This window comes from Manacus candei, unplaced genomic scaffold (assembly GCF_025592945.1).
Source record: "Manacus candei isolate 608988 ecotype Guabito, Panama unplaced genomic scaffold, ASM2559294v1 h1tg000086l, whole genome shotgun sequence".
Classification (NCBI taxonomy): domain Eukaryota; kingdom Metazoa; phylum Chordata; class Aves; order Passeriformes; family Pipridae; genus Manacus; species Manacus candei.
Window position 1 is genome coordinate 5,985,399 of NW_026138134.1, and position 27,949 is coordinate 6,013,347.

Sequence of the window (27,949 nt, forward strand, 5' to 3'; positions counted from 1 at the left end):
CACACACACAATTTATCTGTATTGCAGCCTGAGACAGCCCCACAGACAGGACCAGCACAGGAAAAGAGCTTTAGGGAAGCTACTGAAAAAAAAAAGGAGGAACAGCTCCTGGGAAGCACCACGGGAGCACAGAGGAGGGTGGGAGTTTTAGTCCTGAAAGCCATGGTCTCACCTGTAGCAAAAGCCCCAGTTCCTCCCTCCATCCCCAGCACTCTCATCCCGAAGGACCCCGTCTCTTCCCAGTTCTCCTGGAGCACGATGCCCTCTCCCGGGAGCCTGAGGAAGCGGCTGGAGGAGCGATTCCCAGCCGGAGTGGGGTTAACCTGGGCTGATTCCCACCGGGGACCCGCTGCCTTGGGGCTGGAAGGGAGGAACAGGGGCTTAAAAGCGCTGTCCTGACCCACCAGAGGTGCCACCCCGACCACCAGCCTGCAGGGGATGCTGGCCAGGAAGCACGAGAAGCTGGAGGGTCCCAAAAATGCTTGGAAGCTGAGAGGAAACGATGGAAGCTGAGAGGAAATGAGCATGTTTTCTGCAGGGCAAGTCCTCCAGATCTCTCCCTCAGATGCCCCAGCCAACATAATTTCTTCACACAAGCACAAGCTCTGCTTCCACATGGTTCCACCTCCCGTCCTCTCACATCTCCACAGTCTCTGTGTCTTCTGCCACCCTCACTGTGGCTGAAAAGCTGAAAAAGCCTCTTCCTAATGCCACTTCTACACAGTCTTTCACCTCTGCCACTCCTTGGAACTCACCAGGAAGGCCTGAGGCAGAGATTTATAGCCCTGCATCACTCCCCTTCTTCATGGGAGCTCCTGGTTTCTGCTTGGTACCCAGTGGAACTGGCTCAGGCCACGTTTCTGGTCTGTCACCTGGAGAAAGGGAGAGAAACCAGCCCTCCCCATACCCCTAACAGCAATATCTATCAGAAGAGAGATGAACATTCCTTTAATCATTAAAAACTGTCTCATTTATCCCTCCTCAGAGCCTACAGCGTGTCCTGGCTGTTCAGTCCCTGCCCCAGTTTTACACATGGGGTGTCTGAGCAGCTCTGGGGCTTTTTTGTGCAGCACAGCACTACCCAACAAGGGTAGGGAAGAAGAGCCCTGGATTCTGCCAAAAAGCTGAACCCAATTCCCCGGGGCAACTCCTGAGCTCACAAAATAGCAAACCAGCCCTGCAAGGGTTGATAAAACACCCCAGAGCTCCAGCACTGCTGCAAACAGCTGCCAGAGGCACAGAGCAGGGGGCAATGCCAGGGGATCCATGCTGGGTGGGTTTGGGATGGGGAGAAGGCTGCCTGACATTGGAGAGGGTGTCCCATTCCCACAGCTGGAGCTTGGGAGGCTGGAAGGGAGAGGAGGATGAGCTCAGGTGGGAAGAAGCAAAGACAGCAGGGGCAGGCAGACTCTGGAGGAGCAGAGATCCCTTTTCCTCACCAGCTTCCCTAGTGAGGAGCCAGGGAGAAAATAATGGATATTTATAAGCAAACCTGTCTCTAAGGCAGCAGTTTCCAAAGTCTAATAATAGGGTTTGGGCTTGTTTATTGTGTGATTCAGCCAGCATTGCATAAAGCTGCTGGAAAGCTCCTGCCTGTCCCGAGAGCACGTTCCCCAGAAGCTGGGAAAGGAGGAAGCCAAGGATGTCAGGGATGTGGGAAGGCACCTGTCCCCAAAACCAGGGTGAAACCCCAAGCCTGCAGATTGTCACCACCACACCTCGACCAGTGGTGTCCAACCAGACCTGGCAGTGTTGTGGGCAACTGCTCCTGAGCCCACCCCAAACCCCACATCCAGTGGCCCTGGATTTGTTTCCTGCTGACTCAGACACGTGTTGAAAGTGCAGCTTCCCCAGCCAAGGCAGAGGGGAGGGTTGAAAACAGGAAAGGTCAAAACAGCCTCCTGTTGGTCCAAGGGAGAGAACAGGGCTGGGCTGGGCTGGGCAGCACCTGGACAGTGTGTTCTGAGGCAGAAGGATTGCAGGGCTCAGCTCCCCACCCTGCTCTTCACTGGCAGCCTCTCCATCTCCACCCAGGGCAGAGCAAACTCCCCAGAGAATCCCCCTCTGCTCATCCAGGCAGGGCAAGTGCCACAGCAATGCCACTGGGCACCAGCCCGGGCTGGGGGGGACACAGAGAAGATCGACCATTCCCAGGAAAACGCTTTGTTTTGGATGCAGCTCCACCCTTTGGCATCATCCTCTTCCAATCCATTCAAAAAAACAGGGACTTCCATCCAGGCAAACCTGAGCCAGGCAGGCAGTGCCTGCAGTGTGCTCCTCAGGATGTGATGCTCCCACTCCACAAGTCTCTTTTATTGCCCAAAAACCTTCTTGTTATCCATGGCTTTTTGCTTCTTCTCAGCTCTGCACAGAGTGCAACAGTCCTGACTTGTGAGTGATGGGGAAATGAGGGCAGCCTGAGCATCTCTGCCCCAAACCTCCCCTGGGGCTCAGGCCTTCAGGTGCAAGCACCATCAGCAGCCACTTCACCTTCTCATGGTCTCAGCTGGGATTGATGGATTGCCCCTGCTCACTCCCAGGAACCAAACATTTGCTGCACCCCTCTGGAAAGCACTGATCAACTCCTGACTACTGTCAGGTTATCAGTTCCCCACCACCACCCCCAAATCAGGAATCCAACTGGAAAGGAAGGTGGAGCAGCCAGAGTCATTTAAAATGGATATTTACTGCACTGTCTTTTCACATTAAACATGTGGTTCTGAGCTATGACAACATGGAACAGTCACACAAACAGCACCAGAGAGAGGTGCAACCAGTCCTTCAACTGCAGTTGTTTCTTTATTTGATTTAAGGTCGGGGATTTGTTCCTTTATTTGATTTAAGGTCAGGGATTAGCAAGGGAAGAGGCAACAAGCAGGGCGAGAGTTTTGGTTTTGATTTGCTGGCTCTGGAGAGCCCTGTGTGAACTCCTCTGAGGGGCAGAGCTGGGGGGACACCTGGACAAAGACACCACAACACTGATGTCACCCTGGCCCTGACCCCCCAGACCAGCTCATCCCAAACAGTTTGGGGGCTGAAAACCTCAAAGCTCCACATCTGACACTGATGGAAGGTGATGTCTGCACAGGGGGACGTTTCCCTGAAGATGGTCCAGGCTGAGATGCCACACACAGTTCCCTAAGTCTTCAGAGCTGGGATCTGGAGCCTCAGCTCCAAACTGCTCCTGCATCCAGGGGGGTGCAATGGGAGGGAGCTGTATTTCCGTGCTGTGACCACCCCATGTTTGTAGACTGCTTTTAGCAGAGCACAATGCCCCCCAAAAACCTCCTCGAGGCAATGCAGGGCATTCAGAGCCTCTTCCAGACTGAACCCAGGCCTTGCTCCTCATCCAGCTCCTCCTGCTTGGTCCCAGTAGTGCCGTGTTGGATCCCAGCCTGTCCTCCCCCCCTGCCCATGAGACCTGTCCAGCCCTGAGTTTTGCTCCTGGACCAACGTTCTCAGAGGCTCCAGCTTTTCTCTTTGCACCCAAACAGCTCCCCAGCACCTAAATCCCTGATCCACCTGCTCTGGCACTGCACACACTCCCCAGTCCAACCCCAGAGCTTGGGCAGAACTCCCTCTCGTGCCACCCCATCCCCAAAAATTCCAGGGATGGGAGTGAAAACAACCCCCTTCATCCAGCCTGGGACACTGCACGTTGGAAAATGGAGACATAACAAGCACAACATTGCTCTGAAGCACATGAGACCCATGTAACACACACTGCCTATTCTGGGAAACAGAACTGCAAAAAAAATTATATATATATATATAAATTAATCCTTCTGCTCTCTGGAGAATCCCAGAATTCTTAAGATGCTGTAGTCTAGAATTGAAAGGATGTTACAGGTATCTTGAAAAAATTACTATAAATAGCAAACAAACACTTGGTTTCACAGATAACACAAACACTCTGATCCCATTAAATAGATACTTGTCTCAGTTCCTAAGTTTGGGGTTTTTTTTCTCCCAAAAGCACAGGTTTATCCTTGAAAGTGTCTCCTGGACAGAGCAACTTGAGGCTGTTTCTCTGTGGTGCACGATTCCTTGAGACTCAGTGCATCTCAGATCACTGTCAGGCAGGTTTGTCCTCTTCCCCACCACTTTTTAAGAAAAAGGAAAATTCCTAAACATTGTTACCTGAAAAAATTCCCTAGGTGAATGAAAGCACTGCTGGAGCAGAGGAGGGACACTGGAGGGGTGGGCAGGAGAGAGAAAGAGAGAAGCTGAGGTTTTCCCAGTGCCAGATTGCAACCTGGAGCAGAGCCTCACCCTGTCATTATTCCTTTTTATTTTCCATTTTTCTCTTTTCCAGGGCAACCCAGGGAGCAGCAGGGATAACACATCCACGGGTGGCTGCTGGATTTTCAAATGGCTCCTCACCAACGTGCTGCTGGGGGCAGAGCAGAGCCCTGACAGTGGGAACTGAGAGCAGAGGATGCACCTTCCCCCCGGCTGGGGCTGCAGAGCCAAAGCACCCCGGGGCAGGTCTTTGCCAGAGAGTTCTCAGGAGCCCAGTCTTTCAAAAAGGGAACTGGAGATGGCCTGGGCAGCTGTCCAAGAGTGTCAGCAGGTGCTTTTGGTTTGGCTGCCCAGGTGTGTTCTAGCCTCCCATCTTTTTCCTGCTTTGCCTGGACCTCCTGGATTTCAGGATGGTGTAGTTGGAGTACCAGGTGTACTGCTCAGACAGGAGGGGGATGTAGAATGCTCGCAGCAGCCTCGAGGACCTGGAAAACACAAAGGAGAAAATCATCCTTAAATTTTAGCCCAGTTTCCTCCTCGTTGGCAGGACCAAAGCTGGTTTGTGCCATCACCACAGAGCAGCAGCCTGAGCAGTTCTTCCACCATCCACCATCCATTCCAGGAGGATTAAGGGGGAGAGAGGGCAGGAAAGGTGGTGTAATTGTTGAAAGAAACTTAGATCCCAGACATCAACATCCAAAAAGCAGCCAGGGGGCCTTTGGGGTCACCCAGCCAGGCAGGTCCTGCTCCTCAGGGCACTGGGAAGGTGCAAAGCTGCATTTCACAGTCACAGGATGTGCTGAGCTGGAAGGGACCCACGAGGACCATCCAGTCCAACCCTCAGCCCTGCACAGGCCCAGCCCCAAGAGTCCCAGAGGATCATCCAAACCCTCCTGGAGCTCTGGCAGCCTTGGGGCTGTACCCACTGCCCTGGGGAGCCTGGGCAGTGCCCAACCAGCCTTTGGGGGAAGAATTAGATCTCAATTTCCCTGAGATCCATCCTGACCCTGCCCTGGCACACCACAGCATGTCCTCTTTTCTACCCCACCTTTCTGGCTGCCCATTCCCCCTCCACATGCCTGAGGAGCAGAAGCTTTGCTGGGCACTGGCATTTTGGAGTTTTGCTCTCGTGCTGAGGGTATTGAATTAAGGAGTGTTCCAAAGCCCAGGGTGCTGCAGGCTGCCAGCTCCCACCCCATGCCCTGCCAGTTCCAGCAATTCCAACACTTCCAACAATTGGCCCAGTGGAGCACTCGAGCATGGAGGGCTTAATGGCTGCATGAAATTAGTACCTTTCATTTGGCTGCTAATTGCTGGAGCTGTGCTGGCTGGGCACATTGTGAATGGTGTGTGTTCTCTCACTGAGTAATCCAAGAGTAAAACCCAGGTTTAAATGTGCAGTGGAGGAAGGTAATGAACTGCACTGAACCCTGCAAAGCTTCACAAATTTGAGCAACTTACTGAAACCAGGGTTGGGGCAGAGTTTTGCTTCCTCAGCACTGCATCTTATCTCTTTATGTCTTTCAGATCGACTTGTTGGAGGATTTGATCTGCTGGGTGGTCAGGGATGGCACAGAGACCCAGGTCACTGCGATCCACCCAGCCCTGCTGGCAGCACAGCCAAGGTTCTGCACATCCAATTCAAGCTGCTTTTTTTCAGGAGAAAGCTGAATTGTGTTTTGCTGTAAGGCAGCACTGGACATCTTTCAAAAACACGGGCCAAAGAACAATGGCAGGAACTGCCACTGGGAGCTGCATCTCCCTGGAGGCTCCCAGGCTTCTTAGACAGCCCTGCTGTGATCCAGCTGAGAACAAGCAGCTCCTGCACCTCCTGCACCTTGGAACCATCCAGGAAAAGCCTGGTGGTACCTGCTTGCATTGGCAGAGCACCTTAAAAACAGTCACGTTCATGTGCTCTGAGAATCACATCTCCCAAAAAGCCTACAATAAAAAAGCCTGGATATGGTGAATGGTGGCACCAACAGATCTGCTCCAGGACAGAGCTGCAAGGTCAGGCTTTGTCCAGCAGCAGCTTTCTCACTGAAACAGAGACTCAGGCTGGACACAAGCACGAGGCTGCTCTTTCTGCTGCTGGAACTGCACAGAGCAGGGCCCTGCTTTGGTTCTCCCAGGGCTGCTGATGCTCCCACAGCTCAGGGAGTCATGACAGAGCTTTCAAGTCAGACAGGGAACCTTTACCTCCTGTCACCTCACTTTGTCAGGCTCAGCAACCTCAGACAGCAGATGGCACATGGAAGGGGCTGGGATGACAGATGACAGGGAATATATAGAATGTTCTATTTGCATTTGCTTCTAAATTTGTCCCCCAGAGACTGGGATTGTGTGGAGCCTTCATCAGCACTCAGCTCCCAAGCAGCACGTTGGTAGCAAGGCCACAAGCACTCCAGGGGTCTGACTGCCCAGGTTTTTTGGATTCTGAAGGAGTGCAGCACCCCCAGCAGCTCCCAGTTCAGCCAGGGCTGCTCAGTTCCCACTAAGCCCAGCAGAGCTGCTTGGTGCTGAGCCTATTTCTGTCAGAGACCCACAGGACTTGAGGGAAAGCAGCTCAACATTCCTGTTCTGGTAGTGCCACAGGAGCTGGTCTGGGATGGAAGCAAACACTGAGGGAAGGTGTTCCAGCCCCCACTCCCAAATTCACAGCCTGACACAGAACAGCAGCAGCCACCAGGGACAGCAGAGTCCAGGAAGGAGCAGGAGAAGGCAGAAAGGAATGGCAGGAGGAAGAGGCAGGAGGAAGAGGCAGGAGAAAGCTGAACCTCTGCCACAGGGGCAGGAAGGACCCAGTGCCTCCCACCACGGGCACACACAGGCAGCTCAGGATCAAAGCTCTCTGCAAACCCATGAACGTTTGCACTTCCTCCAGTGCCACATTCTGTACCAACACCCACCTCAGAGGTAATTCAAACCATTCCTTACTTCCCCTTGTAAAACAGAAGCAGGGAAAACAACTCAAGTGACACACAGGGAATGAGACAGTCCCTTGTCACACCAGGGTGCTGATGTGCTCCAACAAGGTGACCCAATCGTTCACTTTGCACTAAGAATTTTACTTTTTTTTGACAGAAAATCCAAGTGTTTGGAGCAAGCAGACGGCTCAGCCTAAAGAGCTGGAGAAATATGTGCTCCTCAGTGGGGAGCTGTGATATATTTCCCCTTTTTCTGTGCCAGATTCGGAGTGCTCAGCCAATATAGAATTAAATGGACCTTGGCAAAGCAGCTTCCTGAGGAGCATAATTAGCTGGTGGCTTGGAGTGCTCTCTAATTCAATTAGCAGCACCATTTATCAGAGCCAGCTGAGATTTACATTTGCACTTGCTGACGTCAATGGGAGACTCACAGTGAGTCCCAGAAGCCTCCAGTTCAGCAGGAGTGAACTGAGCTGTTGGGGTCATTTATTTTCAAAGAACAAGAGCTGCAGTTTGGGTTGGGGTGGGGAGGTGCTTGATGGGGTTTTTTTGAGAGCTGCAAACCTGAAATCTCCCCCTGGCAGCTCCCCTCACAGCCCAGCTCCAAGGGACACTTCTGTTCCTCCTTAGCTTTTATTAAAAAAAACCCAAGCTGCATTTTTCATAGTGGTTTTACACTTATTTCACAGGTAGCAAGAGACATTTCCCAACCACTGTGTGGAAGCAGGTGCTGGGTTTGAGGGATGTGTCACTCTGGTGAGAGGGGAAGGGACATGCTCAGAAATGTGAGCACTCTGGGGCACGAAAGGAGTTCTTGATGCAGCTTCACTGCCTCTACAGCCTGTGTGTCTGACCCTGGGAAGGTCTCCCCAGGGATCCACTGGCTCTGGGATCCTCCCAGCTCACTCATTTCTAGCACACAACTTGCTGTTACAGCTGTGTCACTGCTCCCCTGCAGCACAACGATGCATTTCTCAACTCTCAGACAGACAGCAGTGCCCAAATTTAGTGCCTCAAATCAAAATCAAACCAAGCCACACAAGTGCTTTTGCTGGGATTTCCACACCTGCTCCCCTATCAGGGCTGCAAACACCTTTCTGGACTGCACAAGTACTTGCTGCATCCCTGAAACAGTGCTGAGGCACCAGGGATGCCCTCAGAGAACCCTCTGGCTGGCTGGGGTGGCAAACAAAGGCACCAGGGATGCCCTCAGAGAACACTCTGGCTGGCTGGGGTGGCAAACAAAGGCACCAGGGATGCCCTCAGAGAACACTCTGGCTGGCTGGGGTGGCAAACAAAGCCAGCACTGCTGCTGCAAGAGAGGCTGCTGCAGCCACAGACAGACAGACACCAGATCTGCAAGTGAGATTTTCCCATCTCCACACAAGGACAGGAGTTAATGCCTGGCTCTGCAGGGTGAGCCAGACCTTGGCACCTCACTGAACCACCAGGCAGGGCTGCCACTGCCACTGCCCCCCTCAGCTGCCAATCTGCTGCCAAACCTGGGTCATTGGCCCTGCTGGGAATTGCTGGAGCCCCGAGACTTGATGCAGGTTACAACTCAGGCACACTCAGGGAAGAAAACCAAAGCAAACAACACTTGTCTTATTTTAGAAATGCTCTGACGCACTCGGAGCTCAACAGCCCGGCTGGGAACGTTTGCCATGGGAAACCTTTATATGGATGTTGCAGCAAAATTCCAGTACTTGGGTGCAAAACAATGCAAAGGTATTTACCTGGCCCTGCTGTTCTGAAGATTAAGCTCCTTACCTGCATTGCCAACAAGCTCCTGGAGATAAGTGGGGACCTAACAAACCTTTGGCCCAAATGGGAAACTGCAACACAGGGAGGGCTGAAGGGCAGGGTCATGGGAACATCAGATCCCACTGAGCCCCCCAGTCACTCATCCACCCTGCCTCTTCTCCAAGGGCCTAATTACAGAGAGAAATTAAAATATATGTGACAACAATGATGAGAAATGCAATGCAAGGAGAGCTGCTCTCCAATATCTCTTGCTGCTGTGGATGAGCTGGTAAAAGGGGCCTTGACTTTTTTTGCACCATCCAATTATAACTGTGACACCTTTAAATGCCACACTGGCTCGAGCCAGGGCAGATCAGGCCTCGTGTGGTTTGTTCTCCCTGCTGCTCACTGGACCCTGAGCTGTCCTGGGAAGCTGTGCCCACTGCTGGGCAGCTGTTCCTGCCTTACTGTTCCTCTCCAGGTTCAGGGAGACAAGCTGGGGAGATGTACCTGGTTCTCTCCCCCCTCAGAGTCAGTGATACCCCCTGGGTGAGCCCAGGCCCTCTCAGCCCTTCCCAGCCCTGTGCCCTGGAGCTGCCCCCCCTGCCAAGGTCTGTGCCGGGGCACAGCTCAGCCTTTGGAACCGCAGGAGGTGGGAACAGCAGGGATGGAAATCAGCCCTGCTGCCATGGCAACCTGGCCTCCTCCACTGCTGAAGGCACCACAGCTCCCCTCTGCTCCAGCTGTGCTGCCTCGATAAGGAACAGCCTCGGGAATGAAGGAACGGGAGCAGGGGAGGCTGACAGGTGACACCAGGGCTGAGGATGGGGCTGCCCAGTCTCCTCATCTCCTCCAGGACATGCTCTGCAAACCCTCTTCCATCCCAGCCTCCCACAGATGCAGCAGCTTTTGCCAAGGAGGGCACAGCAGCCAGAATGGTCCCCTCCACCTTCAGATGGTCTGTCACTGCTCAGCCAGGCAGCTGCTCCCCTTTCCCACCTCTCATGTTCTGCCTTTCCCATCTCACCATCACCAGGCTCAGAGCTCTGAAGTCCCAGGATCTCCCTGTGATTCCCAGCTTCCCACAACAAGCTGCTGCTCCACGGTGAGATTGATGCCTTTGCTACAACAAGCCAAGGCATCACTTCCAGCAGCAACAGCCACGAGCAGCCTCCCTCCCCAAGGCAGACGTGAAGGACCACACACAGCACTGAGTGGGCTACTGGAGTCTGGCTGCAGGCTTGCAGGGATCCTCAGCCAGCCAGGAACACACTGCTTGGGGATCCTGGTGCTTGGATGATCTAAATGCAACACACAGCATCGTAAATCAACTCAAAATGACTGCACAGGTTCTCAGTGCCAAGCCCGGGAAGAAGTTTCCAGCCTCTTGTCTGGCAGGAAGTGCTTTGACAGCACCTCCCCTGGAAGAGCAGAGCTCCACCACCACATCTACCTGTGTGTTCAGCCAAATTCCTGAGGGCCAGCCAGCCAGGGATGCCTGGCAGGATGCAGGGGTTTTAGCTGTAAATAGGGAAATTCCCCAGTCAAGAAGGAAGGGGGGGAAAAAGAAGGAAGGAAAATGTCAGTGGCTACATGGAAACAGCACTAGAGCTGAGAAGAGAGTGACAAGGACTCAGCTCAGCACTGAGCCTCCCAGGGGATCTGAAATGGGTTCAGGAGAGAGAGCAGTGGTTTGTGGTACGTCCCACACGAGCTTTAATCAAAAATTCAGAGGCAATGGGTGGGGGCTGGAAGTGCAATAACCCAAAAAGCCCATGAGACAGACCAATTCCCTCTCGATCAAACATCAGCCAAGCACAGGAAAAATGAGGAATTCTGTGTTGAAAGAAGCCACAGAGAATCCAGGACATCCTGGAGAAGTCTGTGAGACAGTCAGTCATAGCAGAATAATTCACTTGGCTTTCATCAGGCAGGTAGAACCTCTGCAGCAGAGCTGCCTCTAAAGCACCCCCAGCAAATTACATCCCCAAGGGGTCTTAAGGTCCAAACCAATGAAAGTTTCACTGTTCAGTGGAGAACAGCAAGATAAACCAGCTCTAAAAACACACCAACGAGCCTTCAAAGCAGAAATGCACATTTAAGGGCACACACTCTGCACAAGGAGTCCTTTGCAAAACTCTCGTGCAGATCCTTCTCTTTCCTCACTAATAAGACTCTTTGGCCACCTCGTTCTCCCTTCCTGAAGTCCTGCCCAAATGTAACAGCAGGGCTCTTGGAAAACATCATCCAGGAAAGGCCTTGCCAAGGAAACCTGTTTGTGTCAGCAGGCTGGGAACATCAGAGCTCCCCTGGGAGCTGCTCCATCATTATTATCACTCTTTCTCTCTGCTCAGCTGCCTTTACCAGCCCCACTCCCTGGAGGGTCCTTGTACTAGGAAGTAAAAAGGTCTCCCACAGAAAACAGGAGGGCACTGACCCCTGGGTGGGTTTTTTACAGAGGTTTTTCCAGTCAGCCCCTCTGTCCTGGTATGACAACGACATGACCAGAGCTTTCAATGGCCAAATAACCTCCCCCTCACAGCTGAGGGTTTCTGTGCTTGCAGGGCTGTATTAACAACACTCCCAGTTTGACAGCCCTGACTTCACCCCCTGTCAGCCTGGAGGAGAGCAAACCCAAGCTCTGCCTCTCACAGGAGCTGCTGTTCAGACACACAGGCAAGTTGTTCAGTGAGCAGCAGAACCACTGAGGGACAGATTCTAACAGGGATCTCTTGCATGGATTTTCTGATGCCTAAGAAAGGTGTGCCCTTGCTGACTGCCTCCTCTCTGTCTGCCAGCTTTCATGAAGGCTGTAAGAGCTCATGCCCTCTGAGACTGACTTGTACCTGCCTCGAGTTTGGCTGAAACAAAGCAGCAGATTCAAAGGTCTGCTGGGAGGAGATGCTGGGAGGAGATGACATCCACCTCCCTTCTTTGGAAAGCACACCAAAAAACACTGCTCCAGCAAGGAGTGCACAGGGAGGATTCTTTTTAAAAATAATCCTTCTCACCACCCTCCTCAGCTGGTTTCACCCTCTTAGCTCATAAATATTGCAGGCACAAGTCTGACAAAGGTTCCACTGTGGCCAGCAAGCTGCCTTTACTGGAAACTGGACTTGAGACTGGCATTTGTCACCCTCTCTCCTCCCTGTGCACAGCTCCTCCTGCAAGCAGACAGCCCAGCCCTGCCAGCCCCCATCCCCAAACGTGCAGAGCATACCTGGAAGCATCAAGGAATGGCTTGTAGGCAATGGTCACCCACTCTTCTTTGTTGGAGGAATACCTGGGCTCCCTGGGGGTCTCAGTTGCTGTATCCAAGTCCACCAGATAGTGGCATTTGGAAATGTCAATCTGCAGAAAGAAAGACATCCTTGTGCTTTATTTCCTGCGGGTTCCTGGCTCTCTGTGTTTATTTATACAGGCTGTTATGTTACTTAGCAATGGGAAGAGGGTTAAATTTCCAGCAGCAGGGGAAAGGCTTCCTGCAGGACACACGGTAACCTGTTCTGAATGTTCTCCAGCAAAACCTTTCTGGGGGAACACAGGCTGCTTTCTCCCAAGAGGAGCATCCTCAGGTCCCTCTCTGAGGCAGGACCACTGCCAGCTTCCCTTGCTGGGGAACTGTCAAGTCACAGAGGTGGCAGAACCGATTCTGTTGGTGCTTTTCTCAGTGGTTGTCTAATTAGCTGTTAAAGACTTTGTACAATGCTGACTCCACAAGCTCCCCAGGCAAAACACTCTGCTGTCTTTATGGTTAGAAATGTCTCCTGATGTCTGCACTGAATCTTCTTCCTGGTTCATGCCTATCTGACAGCCTCCTGCAAAAGAAATCACTCACTCACCTCATTTTTTCATGCCTTTTACAACCAGTTGCACACAATTCCAGCTCATCTGGTTACACACAGAGCAACATCTGAATACACACAGACCAGGATGGGGTACCCACAAGGGTCACACAACCCCCACAGCCTGTTAACTCTGCAGAGCTCACAGCATTTGAGGGCTTTAGTCTTGTCATCCCATGGCAAGTCTTGTAATCTCCCACAGAATTTGATTGCAAACTTCCTTGGACATGCCTGAAATCACTCTTCTGAAGCACCTTTGGGGTTTAATGTAACGATTTAGGCTGAAAACAATTTAATTAGGTGGATACCAGATGGCTCTGTGGCATCACAGCTCAGTGGCAAATGAAATTACACCCTGGGAAACTCGGCTGAGGAGAATGTTGAATCCACTCCTTGCACTGTGTGAGAAGAACATTCCAGGCCCTGGGAGAGGTTCTGGCTCATTAGCAAAAAGACTCCCAAAGCACTAACCAAGTTTTCCTGTAAGTGATGTAGAGTCATTCAGAGAAAGGCAAGTTACTGCCTCAAGCACGAAGACTAATCTCACATTCTAAATTCTCCCCTAGAAGGGCAGGCACTTAAAATGCCAGGTGAAAGATTTCCCTGGTACAATTCTAAGTGAACAGAGAGCATTCCTAGAAGTTACACTGAAGCCAAGGACAACATTCATCCTGGTCAGAGGGCCAACACAGCACCTGTGCATTTATTTGGGCATTTACAGCAGGCTTTGGTGATGCACAGACCTTGAAATGTTTCCCTGGGCAAAGAAACCATTCAGTGAACAAAGCTGCAGGGGATTTCTAAATCACATCCCACCCTCCTCGTTTCTCCTTTCCTTTTCCTCCTCCCACTCTCCCTTTCTTTGATGCAACTGCAGTGCTGAGTGGTGGGGAGCTAAATTTGGTGCCACCCTGACTAACAGGAGTGGGCACAGCAGAGAGCTGGAGCTCAGGGCACAGCTGCTGCTGTCTCTCACTGGGCTCTGCAGGGCTGCTACAAGTGAAAAGAAAGTGGTCAAAAAAACCCCAAACTTCCTCTGAAGTCAGTTGTTGTCAACAGTTTCAGCTTTTGGGCCTGATCTGCTGTTCCTGCCTGGATACAGTTCTGTAGGAAATAGTGCTCCTCATCTCCTCCTCAGCAGCTTCAGGGACAAATGCACCTCCCTGGTAGGACAAGTGCAAGGCAAGTGCTGCTCAACGTGATTAAGGGAGGAAGAACTGCAAAACAGGATCAAATCAGCTCTTCTCCCCAGTGTCTCATAGCAACAGAAACACTGAGATTTACCCTCCCATTTTCAAGCAGAGCAGGAACAGAGACCTGCACCTGAAACGACGAGATCAGCCCCATTTCTGAAGCCATTAATGGGTTTGAAGCTCCATGGCTCAGATAATCCTCTTGAACCATTTGTTTTCTCCCCTTTAAATGGCCAACAGGCTTGTGCTATTTAGATTTACTCACTATCACAGTCCTTCTATTTTCTTGTTTTTAAATCTGGGTGTGCTTGCACTCCTAAGCTCACTCAGCTCAAGAAAATGCCTTGATCTCTTGGTGCTACTGGCAGGTCAGAAGTCAAAGCCTTAAACCCAAATTTAAAATTAACATTTAGTGGCTAATTTTTTAATGTCCCCTTTGGTTGCATGAGGAATAACCAAGTTGTAGGGTGACATTAAGAAACAAGCATGAAACAAAAGTGTGTTTTGCTCCATTAGTCACAGGCTGAGCACCAGCCAGCTGTCTGTGCTAAAAATATGCCACAGTTAAAGATTTCATAAATTAAATGCACTGCAGCAGACAGCTCCTCTCAGGTGGGAACACGCCTCCTTCCCATTCCTGTAACTGCACAATGAGCCTCAAAAGAAGGGAGATTTAACCCAGCAGATTGCCAAGATTGAACCTGTTAATTTTAAAGAATAATTTTAAATTATTTTTATATCATTAATATAATTTTAAAATATTCATATGTGTGCACTGCTTTTGTTTAGGTAACACAATACAGACATTAAAAGCATCAATCAGTAATACCAGTGTACATTATCTTAAATGATTCCCACTGAAATCACTGATGCAATTGTTTCAGTGGAGTTCCAAATTAAGTTCCTCCTTCTCAGCTGCAAATGTGATGAATCCTTCTATATTTAAAAAGACATGAAAGTACAGAGCAAAATTTCAAAATATTTTCTGTGGGGGACTTCAAACTACTCATTCAGTTCACCTTCCTGTGCTCACACACTCTCTGCTGAACCCAAAATTGCAACAACTGGGAACTATCACTTCTTCTGCTTCTTTTCTTATGCCTTTAAATGGGCAGATGAAATGCAAACAGAAAACATTCACATCAATGGGGAAATTTCCCAGGGCTGCAGAGGGACCATTTTTGTCCTGTAACTTCCCCCCAGGAAACAAATTAGGGAGACCCAGCCATGGGCACGATATTAACACAAATTACACAGTAATTATGCAGTTAGGTGAGGAATTACAGAGCGAGGGAAGGAAAAGGAAACGGGAACAGAATCCTCACGTATCGAGATGGCTCCTCCTTGTTCTGGTCGTTCATGTCCGTGGGAATGAGCCGTGTGGCCAGGGGGCCCTGGGCAAAGGGTTTGGGCAACTGGCCCCTGAATTCCGACAGGACGAACTGGAGCTGCCAGCTGCAGGGAACAGGGAAAATCCAGTGACATCCCGTGTGGGGAACACCAGAGGCACAGCCAGGGACACCTGCTGGTGCCAGCTGAGACCTGAGGGTCACCCCCACAACAGCCAGGAGAAGTGCCCCTCGCCAAACCGTGCCTTTGGCAGGAAAGCACTCACTTCTCTGGCAGCAGGAAGCTGCTCGGAAATCTGTGCCACTCCTTCCCCACACACACGTTGACTGGCCTCCCCTCTGGCACTGTGTGGATGCTGGGGTCAGTGGCAATCCTGTGGAACTCTGGGTACAGGTCCAGGGGCCCGTGGTAGCCTGTGCAAGGCAGAAAATCAGAATAAGAGGGGTGTTTACGTGGCTGTTTTGGAAAGCCCACAAAAAGCTCGTTCACATGTCACTGGTAACTTCCTGAGTAAATGAACTGGTCTGTGCTAAAAAGTGGCTGGATTCTTTTTAGCACAGATTCTTTATTCACATTTCCCTGCCCTGGCAGTGGCCACCAAAACCCAAAACCATACTGTTGAGGTTGGGAAGGCTCACTGCATGGCTCCCATTCCAGAAGGTTCTTCAGGACCATGCCAAATCCACCTCCATTAAGGACACATGCACCCAATTCCAAGTTTTACATGGGGAAAATGCTGTTTCAAGCATTTGAAAGCTGAAGTATCTGCTTTAATACCAGCCTGGGTACATTTCTGTATCAGTAGAGCTGTGCTGGCTGAAGGTGAAGGGCAGATTTGTGAGTGATGTAATTCCAGTGGTTTATTCATACATATGTATGGATGAATGTGCATGTAGACACACATATATAACCATTCATTAACGGTGATTAAATTAATTAAAGCTTATTCCCCTCCCTGCAGCAATGACATCCCAACTTTTGGAGACTCCTTAGTTTTACCCGCCGCCGGAATCGAAGCAGCACAACTTGTGCCAAGCCAAAGGCCCAGGAAAGCACAGGGCAGGTGCAAATCACCAACCTCCTGTAAAATACCAACCTCTGAATAAGGCAACGGAGCGGGACAGGGACAAAAGGCCGAAGAGGAAGACGGTGCCCAGGGCCAGCCAGTTGGAGGACACCGTGTAGTGCTCCAGGCGGTACCGCTGGAATATGAAGTGGTAACATTTCTGAGGAGAGAGTGAAAAAGAAAAATAAAAAAAAAAGAGACGACATAAAATTACTCCAAAGCTGTTTAGCAAGATCCTGTCTTCCACGAGGACCTTGCAGCAGTGGCTGCACCTCCCTCCAGGTCTCTGCTCTTTGGTTTTTTTGAATTTGGACTCATTGAAACGCACAGAAATTCAGTCACATTTTTTAAGTTAAATCCAGGGTATTTAAAGAATTTTTCAGCTCTTTTCCCCAGGCAGGCTTCAGCTGTCAAGTGCTCACTACCAGTGCTCCAGCCTGGCTGTTCCCAGGTGAAGCAGGAGCACCTTTCAGGCACTGCAGGACTGCCCTGCACAGCCAGACCTCATTTTCCAGCCTGCACTGACTTGCTCTCCAGCACGAGTTCCATGACCCAGATTTCCTGGGTGACCTGCAGTTGTTTACCCTGCCTGCACCAACTCCAGCTCTGAAGTGGACGAAAGGACACACAAAGCCACTCTGAAACCGATAAAGGAAAAGCCTTTTGGGGTTTTTTTAAATGTAAAAGCCTTTCTGGGGACACTCAGAAAGAAATACATCCAGTCCTTGGCTTGGGCCCTCCCTCCTGCTCTACCTTTCTGATTATTCACTTCCTATCCTCAGTTGGTTTCTGTTTCTCTAGTCCTGTTTGCATTTTCCTCATGACAGTCACATCCACGTGCTTTGGAGGAGCAGAGTGACCAGCCTGGACTGCTGGTGGGCAATCAGTTCTCAATTCCCAGTTGGACACCCTATACTGGGCAAAATGTCATCCAGCAGTGCTAAAAAATGCAGGGCAGAAATGCACACTGGATTTTTTCTAAAGCCATGTTTGGCAAAGGTCCTAAACCAGCCCCCTGGGATGTTGTGACAGGCAGAGCCACAAAACTGCTGACATCAGAGCTCGGTCCTGCACGGGTGCAAGGACTGAAACTCAGCTGGGGGACTGCAGGTGGGCACTGGAACACCAGCAGTGATGGGAGATGAGCAGTCAGGAGGGAAGAGTGAGAGGTTTGAGGGGTGCAGGCAGTGCTGGTGGGGAGCCCAGGACAGGAGCTGCCACTGGAGGAACAGCAGGATGAGGCCAAACAGCAGGAACAGGCTCAGGCAGGGACTAATGGCTGCATTCCTGGGCCTTTTGAACAGGGGAAGATGAATAATTTTGACTCTGGGAAGGTTTATATCAGTCTCTATTAGTGCTTTGCTCTGTGAAGTGCTTCAAGAGATATTTACTAAACATCCAGTTTTTGGCTCCTCCAAGTATCCAACCCAGTTTCCCAGCACCTAAACAACATCACTTTTCCCTTTTCAAGCCAGTGAAGGATTCACCAGAATCCTTCACATCCACATTCCTGCCCTGACCACCAGACAAAGGAGGCCCCAATGCTGTCACCAAGTCACCAACCCTCATGGCATCTCCTGGGTGTTGTGCTGTGCTGGCACCACAACATCTCAACTGCTCCCCACCAGGAATTCCCACTGGGGATGGGAGAACGACCCAAAGCCATCACGAAATAATCAGTGGCAAGGGAATATTCTCAGCTATTTATCACTTCAGACAATCCTGGATAAGCTGGATGGGATCACCTTATAAAGCCATGAAATTTGATCTGGTTTTGCTGCACTCAGATCCAGAATTATCAGCTGAGCTCATTCTGTAAGACACTCAGGAGGGAAATCCCAAATATTTTTGCTTTTACATCACGTCTTACAGAGGGATAATAGTTTTCCACACACTCTCAGTCAACCTGCACAGGAAGGTTGTGGTTTAATGTGTAAAATCAGCAACACTTCAGTACCAGAAGGGCTAAGTATTTTGCTTCCACAGTTTCAACACCTGTCCATGAAATGTGGTTCAAATATTAAACTGTACCAGCTACAGATTAAAGATGATGATCCAAAGCTATCAGGACAGTCCTGAACTGTGTCACAGGCACAGATATTCTGCAGGTGTCCCCAAACTTTGGGAAGCAATGTTAAAAGAGATCAGCTGGAAATCAGGTTTCCTAAAGGTGTGACCTAAACTAAAACCATGTTCCACTAAAACTTACCTGGAGAGCAGAGAGAGCCACAGCACCAGAGAGACAGATGAGGGGATAGATGGGGAAGAGAAACCTCTCCTCCTTGTGGGGCTGGCTGAAGAAAATCAGGATCCAGATGTACATGGGAGCCAGGGTCAGCCAGTAGGGACGGCCCAGGTTCTGAACTGGAGGAAACAGAAACTCAGCAAAGCAGCAGCAATGCAAGAAATGAGGGGTTTAACCCACTCCCTCCCTCGCACAGTCACATCTCACCCTCCAAGCCCATTCTCCAGACCCAATCCATTGCCTTCAGACACAAACACAGCCTGTTCTGAGCACCCACGTTGCTGAAATCCAGGAAACATGGCCAAACATCCAGCACAGAATTTTCATCAGGGAATTTTTACAGGTTCCTACAATACTAACAACTCCAACAGATTTAGGAGGACAGAAAATAAGGGACTGCATCACTGAACCCAAGGAAGAGACAAAACCCACCAAGGACTGACAAATCAGGCAGCCAGAAGCAGATCTCCCGCTGGGTATTGTACATACAAAGATCAGAAAGGATCTCCCCTGGATCCCCTTCTCCCTTTACAAAGGCTTGTTTGTGGACTGAAGTTTCCACAACCCTCATTGCCTCATTACAAAAATAACAGCATGAGAGGTCTCTCAGGCGCCTTCTGCTTAACAGAGGAAATAACTGATTCAAAAATAACAACAATTACCCTGAATTTCAGTCACACTGAGGAGGGTTCTGCACTGCCTGACAATTTGCAGTCCCTTCTCTGCCCCCTTACTACTCCCAACAGCAGAGTTAAGCAATTAAGCCAACGGCATTTCACAGACAATGTGAACAAAGCACTTGGCAGAATCGCTCCCGCTGCTAAGCACAAGAACACCAAGTGAACAGCAGGAAATCTTGCATTTACAGGATCTCCTACTGAGCTTTCACTGGTTCCTGACAGTATGTCAGTCATAGCCAAGGAACAGATACAAGCAAACACCCGTTAACACACATTTTCGTGGGGGATTATGATATTGCTGCTTCTTTTATTCAGTAAAAAAATCAGAGAGAGAGCAAAGCACTGACTGGACTGATGAATCTGGAGGCTGCTGCTGACACTTGATGAATCTTCCTCAGGAAAACAGCAGAGAAGAATTCACACTTCCTCTCCAGAGTCCCTTACCAAATGTCATGTGTTTAAACTGATGTCATTTTATTTAAGAAAAAGCCCAACGTGAAGCAGGGAATATTCTGGTTCCTCCTTTTCCTGCTCTCAGTATATCCACACCCCTGGGGACACTTCCCAAAGCATGGGCAGTCCTGCCAGGGCTCAGTCCTGTGAGCTCAAGAGTGCCTTTCACAGTGCCCAGAAGAGCCCACTTCAACCCCAAAAACATCCCCCAGCTACTCCAAAGGTTCCCATTTCCAGCTGCAGACCAGATGGAAACTACAGGTACACAGTTTCTCTCCCCCTTAAGACTATTGAAATGTCAGACTGAGGGTTGGATACACACCCCTTGTTAAACTGCTCTGGGTATGGGTAAATTCAGCCTTGAAAACACATTGTCCTTCTGGAGGTGGAGGCAGGGAACAACCCTGGACTGAGTAATGAGCTCCAGGAACTCTCCTATTACTCCAAAGACTTTGGCTGAGCCCAATTTCTCTCCCAGTAAAGCAAAGCTGCTCTTTGGCAGGCTAAAGCTCTGCCTGCAGCCCCAGGCTGAGGTCTGGGCTGGCTGTGCCTGGCTCTCCCTGCACTCACCATGGAACTTCTGCAGCAGACACTCCATGAGACAGGTCAGTGGCAGCACCAGCAGTGCCAGAATAAAAGCCACGTTGAAATTCAGAAAGCCATTGATGAAGTAGAAGGACCAGGGTTCTGTACCTAAAGGGTGAGAAAAAGGAAAGAAGAGGTTTGGAATACAAGCCTGGGATGACATCTGGATGGAGCAGCAGCTTTGCCCGACTCCCAGAGTTAGTCAGCAGCAATACAGGGGCACCAGAGCATCTCACAACCACACCTGCCCGAGAAACTTCATTTCCTTCCTCTTCAGAAATTATTTTCCTCCTTATTTTTCCACTGGGTCACAATCAATATCAATGTAACATCAATACTGCTCCTGGGTCACAGCTCAACCCAAGAGCCCAGCAGAGTTCTGACACACGATTCACTCTTGCATTCAGGAAGACCACACGAGCAAGGTGTGGAGGTGGAAACCTGTAAAACCAGGAAACTTGACTCCAAATTCATTCTTCCTAATTGCAGAGAAGTAAGAGGGGAGCAACACAAAACCACACAATGCCATACAATTCTGGAGTGACCATGTACACTCAGTGTTGGCAGAAAATGTTCTCAAAAGGATTAAGAAGAAAGAGTTTGCATTCCCACTTCACCCCAACAAAGACTCAGCCACTGAAGCTCACCCAAATGCTAGTTTTGATACCAACTTAGAACTATTTAAGATACGCTTCAAACAGAAGCAAGGCAGCTCTGCCTCCTACCATGACACACTTGGGGACTGGCTGCGAGCTTCCAAGGATGTAAATTCAAAGACATTCCAATCCAACTGTCATTTATTTGGACGCTTAAAACCCTTAACAATGCGGAATGCCAGTTCCTCTCCACACATTTCCCACTCCCTGGGTGTGATTAGCTCAATCAGTCAGTAAATGACACGCGGGGGCTTTAATCACTGCACTGTTGTGACATGTGTCACACGCCACAGCAATTTCCTGCAATCAGAGCCACTTAAAGAAGGGTCCGTGTTGAAATCAATCAGACAACGGCAGAGCAGGCAGGAAAACCCCAACCCTCTGCAGCTCCACAGCCAAACCTGAACCCTTTGCAGCTCCCACGGCCAAACCCAAACCCTCTGCAGCTCCCACAGCCACATCTGAACCCTCTGCAGCTCCCACAGCCACACCTGAACCCTCTGCAGCTCCCACAGCCACACCTGAACCCTCTGCAGCTCCACAGCCAAACCTGAACCCTCTGCAGCTCCCACAGCCACATCTGTACCCTCTGCAGCTCCCACAGCCAAACCTGAACCCTCTGCAGCTCCCACAGCCAAACCTGAACCCTCTGCAGCTCCCACAGCCACATCTGTACCCTCTGCAGCTCCCACAGCCAAACCTGAACCCTCTGCAGCTCCCACAGCCAAACCTGAACCCTCTGCAGCTCCACAGCCAAACCTGAACCCTCTGCAGCTCCCACAGCCACATCTGAACCCTCTGCAGCTCCCACAGCCACATCTGAACCCTCTGCAGCTCCCACAGCCAAACCCAAACCCTCTGCAGCTCCCACAGCCAAATTCGAGCAGAAGCTGCACCAAGAATGCCATAAAACATCCCTGGAGTCACTGAGGCCAAGCCCAAGCAACCTCTATGAGGTTCATATAGGAAACCTTCAGTTATTAGCACTGAAAGCAAACAGCAGTTATAGGTAACCCCCAAATCTTTAAAGGATAGCAGCAGGGACCACGCAGTCACCCTTCTACCTGCCCTGTGGAAAGCAAAGGAAATGGGCTCTTTCTAGTCTTGGCAGCCTGGGGATCAAGAGTGAAGGGCACTTCATGAATAATCCATAATCCAAACACACCCCTGAGGGATGCTGCTAATAAAGAGATCAGCTGGTGGGAAGCACAGCTTTAAGGAAAAAAGGCTACTTTCTCCACATTTTTTTCTTTGCAGTGTGACTGAATTGTCCTTAAAAACTAAGCACTGGAGCCTTCCCTCCTTCTCCAATGAGGGATTTTCTTCTCTGGAGAGGAGAAAAAAAATAATAAAAAGAAAAAAAAAAGAAAGAAAAAGAAAAAGAGAGAGGAGAGCAGTGCACAGCAGGCAAAAAGCAATAGGCTGGGTGGTGGTGACTCACCCATTCAGAGCCATTCAGGCTCGATGCCTCCCAGGGCAAAATGCTTTTATTCCTGTTATCCACACGACTCAAGGTGAACTGAGAGGGAACTGCAGCGTGAAAAAAGAAAAACCCCAGTGCACACGAGGAGTCCTGACCCAGAACAGCATCCTTCAAGCATGGAGGGACACTGAGGAACTCTCCACGCACAGAAGTGATGGGAATGTGCTTCCAGAGCAGGACAGGAGAGGGAAGTTCCTGCAAGTGTCCCCCAGGCTGGAGCTGTAGGAGAGGGACTGATGAAGGCAGTGGGAAGAACACTGTGGCCCAGCCAGCTCCTGGCACAGTGGCTCCATGGGGATAACCAGCTGGAAGCACTGTCAGGCACTGAGCCAGGCAATGCTTTGTCCTTTGAGACCTGACAGGCTCCAGGAGCAACCCTGGAGATCCAACTCCCACCCAAGGTGATGGAACTGGACAAACCACCTCGACCACAGCAATGGGGAGGGCAGAGCAGTGCAGTTGTAAAATAGGCTTAGGCTCAGCTGCCCCACCCTGTGCTGGGCCCAGCCTGGGTGCAGGCAGGAGCTGCAGCTCAGCTCTTCAGCAGTAACTAAGCTGCAATAATTTGCTCATGAGTCACAGCCCTCATTCTAAGCAAGCCTGATTCAGTGCTAGTATAACAAACACTCTGCTTGCTGCATTTCGTTTATTTTCACTCTGTTGAAGAACCAGGACCCAGCAGAGCAAAGGTGTCACATCAACAGCCCAAGCTGAACAAAGCTCCCCAAAGTGCCATCACACTGCAAGTCACAGCTGAGGCTCCAGGCACAGAAAGTGGGGCAAAACTCTGGTCACAAATTGGGATTTCTTAGAACACATGCAGGCAAAAACCTCACAAAGTCTCAGAATCAGGCTTAGGGATATATGCTTAGAAATTGCTCTCCCTTGGCTGTAGAAACCTAATTCCCCCAGGGAAATACTAACACAGCCAGTGTTTATGTGGAAGGAGTGTATTGCTAAAGACAAAAGAAAAATAAGAAGTTGAACCTTGTCTCCAAAACACTGAAGATGCTGGGGGCTGGTCACTCTGCTCCCATCATGTGAAAGCTGGGAAATCCCAGCTCCAAAGCCTGGAGGGATTGGCCAGCCCCTCACCTCCCCTGGGGGGGTTATTTCTCCCCAGTGTTTCGAGGCTCTCTAAACACACAGCAGTTGTCCTGGCCACTCTGCATTAAAGAGCAATTTCAAGCAGGCTCTTTAACTAGCCTGAGGATGTTATATGAATGTCACCATGAATAAAACACTTCAGAACACATTGGTCCCTGGAGGCTTCTGGAAACAACTCATGCACCAGTGTGGAAAAGGTCAGGCACAGGCCCATGCCAAAACCTATCAGAGAGACAGGGCCTGGAGTTTACTTATAGAAAACTCACAGCAACAGCCTCCAGAGCCCTCCTGCAGAGAGGAGGAACCCTGGCAAAGCAGCTGCTGCCCTGCTGTGCCACAGCACAAGTGACAAATCACCACTCAGCACCATCCAGAACAGCCCTGCCAATGAACCAGCAAATGTGGCTGCAGGGCACTGCCAGAGAGAGCCTGGCTGCTGCTGAGCACTGCTGAACCCCTCCAGGAACAGCTCAGACTGGGCTGGGCTCAGAGGACAGGGATGATGCAGGGACCCTGAACCCTGAGGTCTCCCCCAGCCCCTCTGGAGCCCTGCAAGAAATGGAATATTTTCCTTACTCTTCATGGACAGCTGAGCACAGTGGCAGCTCCCAAACAAACAGCACTCCCAGCACTGCCTTGGAGGCTCAGAGCTGGGATTTGGGTCCCAGTTATCAGGGAACACCCTGCAGGCAGATATTTGCCTTATGGCACCCTCAGATCCCACTTTCCAGCAAAGCCCAGGCCACACACTGCCAAAGAGCAAAGGGATTCCCAAGGCACAGCATGGGCTTGGGACTGCAGACACACAATGTGAACTGGAAAAAACTACTGATTCTGCACTGCCACCTGCTTTTCCAAGGTTTCTGCACCCTGGTTGTGAGGAGCAACAGCCAGGAACTCCATCAAATCTCACAAACACACACAGGTATCCCTTGTGCCCACTCAGCAGCCACGCACTGCCAGCCCTCTGCTGTGACACTGAGACACCTCACGGTGGTTTGCAGAGCTGGGAAGTGAACAAAAGCAGCACCAGCTCACGTGGAGAAACCCGACAGTGGCCTGTGGATTCCCAGCTCGAGAGAGACATCCCGTGTCCAGAAGCTGGAGCTGCAGCCTTTGGAGCTTGCAGGCAGCTTTTGCTCCAGGGTACATCAGAAAAAGGGCTGGCAATCAAGAGCTGGGGGGGGGGAGTCACAGCAGCAAGAAAAACTCCCAACTCCCTTCTTGGCTTGTTATCTTAAACTCACCGTAGAGATCAGGCCCGTGAGGGGTGAAGACATTGTATAAAACAATGTTGAGAGGTGCAACCACCAGCTTCCCATAGTAATAGCTGTCCACCACCACCAAGGGCACCTGGAAGAAAGCAGCTGTTAGTCAAAGTGCCAGGAGCTTTTGGCTGGGCTGCACTAAAGCTCCATGTGATTTTCCTGAAGGAATTCATCCCTCCTGTCACAAGCCCAATCCATTCCCTCTCTGCATTGCTTCAGGCACTTACCAAAAACAGGATCAGTGACACCACACACCAGTTCAGGAAACTCTTCCACCTCTGCTTCAGTATCAACAAGTCAAAGGCAATAGGAAGCCTGAAAGAGAGACCAGCTGTCAGCTGGAGACCTTGGCTTTCCCCACTGCAGGTTCTCCTGCCCTCCAAAGCAAGCTGAGAGAGAACCATCCCTTCACTGGCCTCTGCTTCTACTCCACATCCAGCCATCCAACTCAGGCTTTACTCTCCCAGGGTATTAATATCAGGAAATCTTCCCAATCTAAGTCCTCCAGAAGCAAAGAACTCGGGCTATGGAAGCCTGTAGCACAGACTAGGCTCAGGCAGGCCCTGAGTTTTTTCCTCCAGCTCTCCATCCCTGCATTCTCCCCAAACAGGCAAAAAAAAAATCTGACAAAGTGCAAAACTCCCCAGCTTTCCTTTTCTTACCCCAGAGCTGCGCTGAAGGGCCAGCCCAGGAGGGCTCCAGCAGCCACCCCCAGCACTGCCACAGAGGTCTTGTCCATGTACCAGCCAGTCATGGCAACCACCGTGGTGTACATGCAGAAACTGCTGGGCAGGAAAGCTGCAGCACAAGGGAGGAAAGGGGTCAGCCCAGCTTCCTCACACTCCATACCTACAGCAGGGGTTTTACACAGGCCTCCCAGTGGCTGGGAAAGAGGGGACAGGACACAAAGGCAAGTGGCAGTGCCAAAATAGGAGCCTCCTTCCTTAGGTTAAAATATGTCCAAGGAAGGCAGGCCAAGCCCCTGTTTAAGAGGCACAGCCAGGAGACAGGAGGCAGCAACAGAAACAAGCAGGAAACAAAGAGGAAACTGAAACATGGAAGAGAGCGACACAGAAAACATAATGTGAATCAACACTTATTCTGTCACACCTGCCGTGAGAAACACCTCCAGCAGAACACAACCACAACAAACACAGACTAGAGATCCATAACACAATGTTAGAGACGTGTTACAGCTGAGGCCTCTCTTCTCTCTGGCCCTGCCTCTGGTTTCCAGGGACAAGGTCACTGTCAGAGTCACTGCTACAAGCAAACCTACCTGCAGAAGCACAGAACATCCCCGTGCTGAGCACCAGGAAGGCCAACATCAGCCTGCTCACATGCAGCCCAAACTTCTTGCACACAGCCCTGAGGAAGCAAGAGGGAAATGGACACAGAAAAGATCCTTAAAATCAGATTATTCCCAACAGAAAAAATGCGAGGTAACAGTCTGAAAATCACAAACAAAGAGGCAGAGTCTAACCCAGCTTAGACAAGATAATTGTATGTTAAGGATTTACTGCTTTTAGTGGATGTAAACAGCACTGGCAGATGGATTACACACAGCAACAATTAATGTGTTCCAGTAAAATTCACTATGGTAAGCAAACACAGCACCAGACTCTCCTCCAGCAGAGCTCAGTCTACAACACTCCCACCCTGCTTGCTGCTGTCGGTGAGAAAACGAGTGTAGTCAGCAAAGTGCTGGAGTGGAGATGTGGGTGGCAGCTCTGAGAGTACAGTTTTGTCCTAATTGTGGAATTCTCACCAGTATTCCATTAAGTTATCATGAGAACACGTATTTTCAAGGTTCACTTTTAAGCAGCCCAATCCACACAGGAGCTTCAAAGCGTATTTCCCGTGCATGGCACTCAAAACACTCCCTGCAGACAGGCTCTAACACTCACTTGTAGAAGTAGAGTTCACAAATGCAGCTCAGGAAGGCCAGGAAGCATCGGAGGAAATAGAAGATAAGGACCTAGGAGACATGGTTGGAGCGTGAGGAAGGCACGGGACACAAACCGGGCTTGTAAAGCATCGGGGGAAACTCACGAACCCTCCGAAACCCCCAGGGAGGTCGGTGTTTGTCAACCAGGGAGAGTTTTGTAAACACGAACTCTCCGACAACAAACAAAGCGGTTGTTTTCACGCAGACTAAAGGCACTGTTTATTCCCCACAAAAGCAGGTTCCACGCACGTGATTTACCTTGTTGGTTTGCAGGACTCGAGCATGGAACCAGGCTGGTAAGGCATGGAGCCACAGGTAAGCGTAGGAGCGGATGGCATAGGCTGGGGAGTATTCCCAGGTCTGAAACCCCTTCCCATAAATGAGGTAGTGTGTCTGCAGTGAGGATTAAATCAAGAAATAAATCAACATGCATCAGACAGCTTCCCATCTCCCACCTCCCAATCCCTGAGTACGAAAATTCCTCTCTGAGAGACTGGCACGGGTTTCTAAATAAACCTGCATGTGCACTGGCCAGGTACACGCTGCCAAATCCCAAGGGCACGAAGCCACTCACCGGTTCCCAGTAGTTGAAGGTCTCATCGCAATCAGAGATGTTGCTCAGGAGGGCTGCACAGAACCTGGCCGAGATGAGACACTTGAAAGCTGTTGATCCTTCGGGGGCCCAAACTTGCCCTGCTTTGCTCCCGGATGATCTAATCCACAGAGGGGGGAAAAAAATTAAAAAAAAAAAAAATTAAAAAAAATACGAATATGCAGCAGGAAGGCTCGGCGACGAGACCAAGCGACACTAAAAGGGCAGAGGAGGGTATTCGAGCCGCTGATTCCAGCAGCCAGCGCGCTGCTTTCCTTGGGGGGGCCGGGTACCAGGGCAGCATCATCACCCCCCGCCCCACCGCATCCCGCACCGGGGGGCTCCGCCGGCCGGGGAGATGCGGGGCGGGCATCTCCGCCACCGCCCCGGGCGCGGGGCTGCCCAAACACCCCCCCGACACCCACTCTGCCCGCGGCTCCTCCGCCTCCGGCCGCCGCCCCGCCGCCTCCCCGCCGCCCGCCCGCGGCCGCTGCCGGGCCCCCTTGGCGGCCATGGCGGGGACGGGCTCGGCCGGGCGGGCGGGCGGCGCTGCCGCGGGCGGGCGG

The 27,949-nt window shown here is 50.8% G+C and overlaps 1 protein-coding gene and 1 long non-coding RNA gene across 3 annotated transcripts; both read right to left on the minus strand.

Moving 5' to 3' along the window:
- Positions 1-2,667: 2,667 nt before the first annotated feature.
- ALG9 (ALG9 alpha-1,2-mannosyltransferase) lies at positions 2,668-27,945 on the minus strand. Of its 2 annotated transcripts, none has more exons than XM_051812582.1 (15): positions 27,809-27,945; positions 27,366-27,504; positions 27,050-27,184; positions 26,751-26,821; positions 26,123-26,211; positions 25,506-25,641; positions 25,071-25,158; positions 24,823-24,928; positions 20,315-20,437; positions 18,576-18,730; positions 16,397-16,502; positions 15,566-15,713; positions 15,276-15,405; positions 12,133-12,263; positions 2,668-4,727 (listed from the first exon to the last, which is right to left on the minus strand). In XM_051812582.1, the coding sequence occupies exons 1-15, from the start codon at positions 27,895-27,897 to the stop codon at positions 4,604-4,606; spliced, it is 1,770 nt and encodes a 589-aa protein (XP_051668542.1). In that variant the 5' UTR covers positions 27,898-27,945; the 3' UTR covers positions 2,668-4,603. The 2 variants fall into 2 exon arrangements, with proteins under 2 accessions (XP_051668542.1, XP_051668541.1); XM_051812581.1 differs by having other exon boundaries at positions 16,397-16,526.
- LOC127482369 (uncharacterized) lies at positions 21,432-21,772 on the minus strand. Its single transcript, XR_007908529.1, has 3 exons — positions 21,686-21,772; positions 21,596-21,655; positions 21,432-21,476 (listed from the first exon to the last, which is right to left on the minus strand). It is a non-coding gene; the product is annotated as an uncharacterized LOC127482369 (long non-coding RNA).
- Positions 27,946-27,949: the final 4 nt, after the last annotated feature.

Bases quoted from the DNA above. Each gene is read 5' to 3' on its own strand.
- ALG9 (XM_051812581.1), bottom strand. From the start codon at position 27,897: ATGGCCGCCAAGGGGGCCCGGCAGCGGCCGCGGGCGGGCGGCGGGGAG. The intron at 26,822-27,049 runs GTAAATCACGTG...CATGTCTCCTAG, and splicing joins GAGTCCTGCAAACCAACAAG to GTCCTTATCTTCTATTTCCT. The intron at 26,212-26,750 runs GTGAGTGTTAGA...TTGCTTCCTCAG, and splicing joins TGTGAACTCTACTTCTACAA to GGCTGTGTGCAAGAAGTTTG.